This window comes from Ipomoea nil, unplaced genomic scaffold, assembly GCF_001879475.1.
Source record: "Ipomoea nil cultivar Tokyo-kokei standard unplaced genomic scaffold, Asagao_1.1 scaffold2580, whole genome shotgun sequence".
Taxonomy (NCBI): domain Eukaryota; kingdom Viridiplantae; phylum Streptophyta; class Magnoliopsida; order Solanales; family Convolvulaceae; genus Ipomoea; species Ipomoea nil.
In genome coordinates this window covers 1,153,799-1,159,977 of record NW_017619008.1, presented here as the reverse complement: position 1 = coordinate 1,159,977, position 6,179 = coordinate 1,153,799, and the positions used below count along the sequence as shown (strand labels likewise).

General features: G+C 38.0%; 1 protein-coding gene across 1 annotated transcript; it reads left to right on the top strand.

Moving 5' to 3' along the window:
* The first annotated feature begins 233 nt into the window (after positions 1 to 233).
* LOC109154091 (umecyanin-like) lies at positions 234 to 1,187 on the top strand. Its single transcript, XM_019301964.1, has 2 exons — positions 234 to 502; positions 588 to 1,187. The coding sequence occupies exons 1-2, from the start codon at positions 313 to 315 to the stop codon at positions 1,052 to 1,054; spliced, it is 657 nt and encodes a 218-aa protein (XP_019157509.1). The 5' UTR covers positions 234 to 312; the 3' UTR covers positions 1,055 to 1,187.
* Positions 1,188 to 6,179: the final 4,992 nt, after the last annotated feature.

The window sequence follows — 6,179 nt, the reverse complement described above, 5'->3', positions numbered from 1 at the left end:
TTTTGTTTAATTTACAGTTTTTTTTTTTTTTTTTTTTGAGAAGCCAGTTCAAGATTTTTTAACAGGACACCTAGAAATGGCACGTCCTCTACTGTATAAATACAAACTTTAGTTCATGACATTGCCACCACCACCATCATCTTCACCACACCTCTTCTTTATCACTTCACATAAAGAATCAAGAATCAAACACACACACATATATATATATATATAAAGAGAGAGAAGAGAGAGCTCATCAGAGATTCAGAGAGAGAGAGAGAGAGACCTGCGACCATATTTTTGAAAATTAAACACAATTTGGTGGCAGAAATGGCAAACAAGTTGAGCATGGCTTTGGTTATAACATTGGTTGCAACTGCTGCCATGTTGCATGGATCATCTGCACAAACCACCCATGTTGTGGGTGATACCACCGGCTGGACTATTCCCACCAACGGCGGCGCCTCCACATACTCCACCTGGGCTAGCCGGAACACCTTCACCGTCGGCGATATTCTTGGTAAGCAAGAACACAACAAACTAATTTTCATCTAGCTAGCTTTCAGTTGCTTTTGACGACTAAACTTCTCTTGTTTCACATGCAGTTTTTAGATTCCCCACAGGAGCCCATGACGTGACTCAAGTATCGAGGGCTGGTTTTGATGGATGCAATGCCACAAACCCAATTTCTCAGAACACTAATGGCCCAGCAAATATAACCCTCACAACTGCTGGCCAGCACTATTACATCTGCTCCTTTCCAGGCCACTGTGGAATTGGCCAAAAGTTGGCTATAAATGTCTCCGCCGCCGCTTCAACTGCTCCGGCAACTCAGCCATCCGCCGCCGCCTCTCCACCGCGTGCCACCCCCGCACCGGTGCCTTCTCCTAGGGCTCCAGCATCAACCCCAGCGGCCACTCCTGCCTCCCCGCCATCCTCTGGCCCTGCACCCACCACCCCATCTGTCCCTTCCGTAGATTCTCCGCCGCCGCCTAGCACCGCCGCACCTTCTATGGCTATTGCGGCCTTGCCACTCACTTTTTTGTCGGTTGCCTTAGCTTTCTTTTATTAGATTAGACCATTTCTAAGGTTTACAATTTATGACTTCTTTGTGAGATTCAATATTTTACATGATTATATATTTTCCCACTATATACAGATTTGATTTGTAATAAACATTTCTTTTTCATATATTCCGTATTATTTTTTCGGCCATGAATTGTTTTTGTCTCCATAGTACATAACCAAATAAGTATCCTTATTGAATTCATAATTCATTGTAATCAGATTGCATTGTCAAATGGGTTTAATGGGTAAAATATGCTTTGACCATAAACTTTAATCTGAAGTGAAAATGATCCAAAAATTAAACTTTCCGTATGAAAAAAAATCCTATTTATAAAATCTTGAGAGACGACGATTAGAAAATATTAAATATACACCCCACTCAAATCTTGAGAATGGACAATGATAGGATTTGAATATTATAAGAACTAGATATTGTCCCGTGCGATGCACGGCCATATATAATAGAGTTACATTTTATTACGAATAAATCTTACATATTGTCCATGACATCATATAAAAACATACATAATTTTAAAAAATAGAATAATATAAAAATAGTTAAATTATACTAATCATGTAGTCATTTTAAAAAAAAAAATACTAATCATGTAGTCTAAATTAGATAAACATGTATGTTGAGTAACAAACGTAATGTTTGAATTAAAAAAAAAAAAAAACTACACATTACTAAAAATCTCTTTGTAAACAACATTAGTATATGAAAGCTTTAAATATTGAAGTTATTTTATAATACTAAAATTAGTATTGTAAATAAATTTCTGTTATAATAATATTAGTAATATTATTACTAATTAAACCAAGTCAATATTAAAATGAAATGTGAGGTGTGTGAATGTGAACGTGGGTGTATGTGCAGAAATATGTGGAAATGAAGTACATGGAATCATGGGCTTTACTCCCTAAATTTTAGCTTTGTTCTTTAGTATAAATAGGATGTATTCAATCAGTTTATTCATCAAATAAAATCACATTCATTCCTCTCTCTCTCTTCTCAATATATAAATATAATATATAGATATATTATATTTAATATATATTATAGATATATTATATTATATTTAATATATATATTATATTAAATATATTGTATTTAATATATCTTACATTTGGTATCAGAGCCAGTCAACCTTTCAACCCCGAGATATTGTTCGTAGTGAAATATGGCTACAAATTTTAATATTGTATGGTCGGGTCCCAAATTGGACGGGAAACTCGATTACAATTATTGACAAATTATGATGTCCACACATTTGCAAGCTCAAAATCTTTGGAGCTTTGTTGATCCCGGTCTACCCGAAGGAGCTGATGCAGCCGCTATACGACGAGATAAATTGGCCTTGGGTCAGATTCACCAAGGTGTTCATTATTCCATTTTTGGGCAATTAGCTCGTGCTCAAACAGCAAAACAAGCTTGGGACATCTTAAAGGTGTCACACAAAGGAGTCGATTGGGCACAGAAGTCTAAGTTGCAGTCGTTGAGAAGGTTGTACGATAATTGTGAGATGACCTCTACAGAAACAGTAAATATGTATTTCACTCGTCTTATTGATATGGTGAATAAGATGAGGTTATATGGAGATACAATTGAAGATGGTGCAGTGGTTGAAAAAGTTCTTCGAACTATGCCGATGAAGTATGACCATGTGGTGGCTTCAATAACAGAGTCACACAAAACCGAGCTCTTATCAATTGCAGAGCTGAAAGGTATGGTAGAAAGTCATATTGACAGAATTGCGTCAAAATCGGAACCACTAGCAGAAGAAGCTTTGAAGAGTCAAGTCACCCTTAATGTGGCTGGCACTAATCAAAGAGGTGGAGGATCTGGTAGAGGTCGTGGAAGAGGAAGAGGAGGTTCTAGTGGAAGAGGTCGTGGTAACTTCAACCAAGGAGGAGGACGTAGTAACTCCAACCAAGGAAGAGGTGGAGGTAATACCAAACAAGGTAAATTTCCATTTCATTGCTACAATTGTGGCAAGTATGGGCACAAGATTGCAGATTGTTGGTATAATGATGACAACAATCGTGGAAATCAAGCAAACATTGCTGAAAACACTGCTGAAAAGTCTGGTGAGAGTTCTGAAACTTTACTTTTAGCCAGCGATAGTTTTTCTGCAGATAAGAACATATGGTTCTTGGATACTGGTGTAGTAACCATATGTGTGGGAAGAAAGAATTGTTTTCTGAACTGGATGAATCAGTCCGGTCTGAAGTGACATTTGGCAACAAGTCAAAAGTGCCAATTTTGGGAAAAGGTAAAATCTCTATTCAGTTGAAGGATGGTACTCACAATTTTATATCCGATGTGTTCTATGTTCCTGAACTACACCAAAATTTGTTGAGTATGGGTCAGTTGTCAGAAAAAGGATATAAGATACATATTGCTCAGGGGTGTTGTACCATTGCAGATGCTAAAGGAGTTTTGATTGCAAAGGTAAATATGTCCCAAAATCGACTATTTCCTTTGAAAATTAAGCATACTCTCCTTGCTTGCTTTAATTATGAAGTTTGTGATGATAATTGGTTATGGCATATGCGATTTGGGCATTTCCATTTCTCTGGATTAAACTATCTTGCGAGAAAGGAACTTGTTTCTGATTTACCTGTTGTGAATGTCCCTGATCGTATCTGTGAGATTTGTGTGATTGGGAAGAAGCATAGAGATCCCTTTCCCGTGGGCAAGTCAAGGAGAGCTACAAAACAGTTGGAGATTATTCACTCAGACCTATGTTCGTTGGAGGTTCCCTCACATGGAGGTTGTAAGTACTTTATTACTTTCATTGATGATTTCAATAGGAAAACATGGGTTTACTTTCTGAAGCAAAAGTCTGAAGCATGTGATGTTTTCAAACAAATTAAGGCTTTTGTTGAAAAGCAAAGTGGTTATGAAGTAAAAATCTTGAGAACTGATAGAGGTACAGAATATATTGCCTGTGATGATTTTCTGAAGAAGAAGGGTATCCAACACCAGATGACAACTAGATACACTCCACAACAAAACGGAGTGGCTAAGAGGAAGAATAGGTCTATCATGGATATGGTGAGGTGCATGTTGAAATCCAAGGATCTGCCTAAACCTTTTTGGGCAGAAGCTGTTGCTTGTGCTGTCCATGTGTTGAATAGGTGTCCAACTAAGAGTGTCCGTGATAAGACGCCCGAAGAAGCTTGGAGTGGGAGAAAACCCTCTATCAAATATCTCAAGGTTTTTGGATGTTTGGCATATGCCCACGTGCCGGATCCATTGAGAATGAAGTTGGATGATAAAGGTGAGAAGTGCATATTCATTGGTTAAAGTGACGCTTCAAAGGCTTATAAACTATACAATCCTGAAACTAAGAAGGTTGTTGTAAGTCGTGATGTCACTTTTGATGAATATGGTGCCTGGGATTGGTTAGCTAAAGATGAAAGTTCAGTTGTTATTCCTGTTGTTGAAAATATTGTTGATGAACAACCGATTCCAGATAATGTCCAGTCTCCTTCACAGCCAGAATCATCAGTTCGGCGATCTCAGCGCGAGTGCCACTTACCAGCTTGCTTGCAAGATTATGTTTTGGGTCATGATAATGACCTGTCTGATGAAGAGATTGTTCAATTTGCTCTCTTTGCAGATTGTGATCCTTTAACTTTTGAGGAGGTTGCTACAGAAACTCATTGGCTTAAGGCGATGGATGAGGAGATCCGTGCCATTCAAAAGAATGGTACCTGGGAGTTAACAGATTTACCTCCTGGAAAGAAGCCAATTGGAGTGAAGTGGGTTTACAGAACGAAGTACAAGTCAAATGGAGAAATTGACCGTTTTAAGACACAGTTAGTAGCAAAGGGTTACAAGCAAAAACCAGGTATTGATTATTTTGAGGTTTTTGCTCCTGTAAGTAGACTTGATACAGTTCGAATGGTTATTTCTCTTGCTGCTCAAAATAATTGGAAATTGCATCAAATGGATGTCAAGTCTGTTTTTTTGAATGGTTTTCTTGAAGAAGAAATATATGTTGAGCAACCTGCGGGATTTCTGAAGAAAGGGGAGGAAAATAAAGTGTACAGGTTGAGAAAAGCCTTGTATGGCTTAAAGCAAGCGCCTAGGGCATGGTATGGTTGCATTGACTCATATTTTGTTGAAAGTGGTTTTATGAGATGTCCTCATGAGCACACTTTGTATGTCAAATGCACAAATTCTGGTGATATTGTTCTACTCTGTCTGTATGTTGATGATCTGGTTTTTACTGGAAATAACTTGAAGTTAATCTCAGAATTCAGGGAGGCACTCATTAAGAGGTTTGAAATGACCGATATGGGCCTTATGTCTTACTTTCTTGGCCTTGGGGTTGTTCAGATGGATGGTGGAATCTTTATTTCACAAAAGAAGTATGCTGCTGATATTTTGAAAAAGTTCAAAATGGAAAACTACAAACCAGCTTCAACTCCGGTAGCTGAAAAGTTAAAGGTGTCCAAAGATGAGTGTGGTAAGAATGTGAATGTTACATCTTATAAAAGCTTAATTGGGAGTTTGAGGTATCTGGTGGCAACAAGGCCAGATATTTCTTTTGGAGTTGGAATACTTAGAAGATTCATAGAGGAACCAAAAGAATCACATTGGGCTGCAGCAAAGCGAATTCTGAGATATGTCAAAGGTACAAGTAATGATGGAATTTGTTACTCTACTAATGAAACTGTGGAACTTGTTGGGTACACAGACAGTGATTGGTCTGGAGATGTTGAGACCAGAAAAAGCACATCAGGATATGCCTTCTATCTTGGTTCAGCCATATTTTCTTGGTCTTCAAAGAAGCAGCAGATTTTAGCACTTTCAACCGTAGAAGCAGAATATATTGCAGCAGCAAACTGTGCTACTCAAGCAGTTTGGCTGAGGAGAATTTTGGAGTTCTTACAACACGAGCAGGAAGCACCTACGACTATTTTTTGTGACAACAAGTCAGCAATTTCGTTGTCCAAAAATCCAGTCTTTCATGGTCGTACCAAACACATTGATATCAAGTATCACAAAATCAGAGAGTTGGTTGCTGAAAAGCAAATCAACATAGAGTATTGTTCAAGTGAATGTCAAGTTGCAGATATCTTTACGAAGCCGCTGAAGACAGAGACATTTATCAAAT

What these genes read in the sequence shown, in the direction of transcription:
- LOC109154091 (XM_019301964.1), top strand. Translation starts at nt 313, where the DNA reads ATGGCAAACAAGTTGAGCATGGCTTTGGTTATAACATTGGTTGCAACT. An exon ending in CACCGTCGGCGATATTCTTG is followed by an intron (nt 503 to 587) that starts GTAAGCAAGAAC and finishes TTTCACATGCAG; the next exon opens with TTTTTAGATTCCCCACAGGA.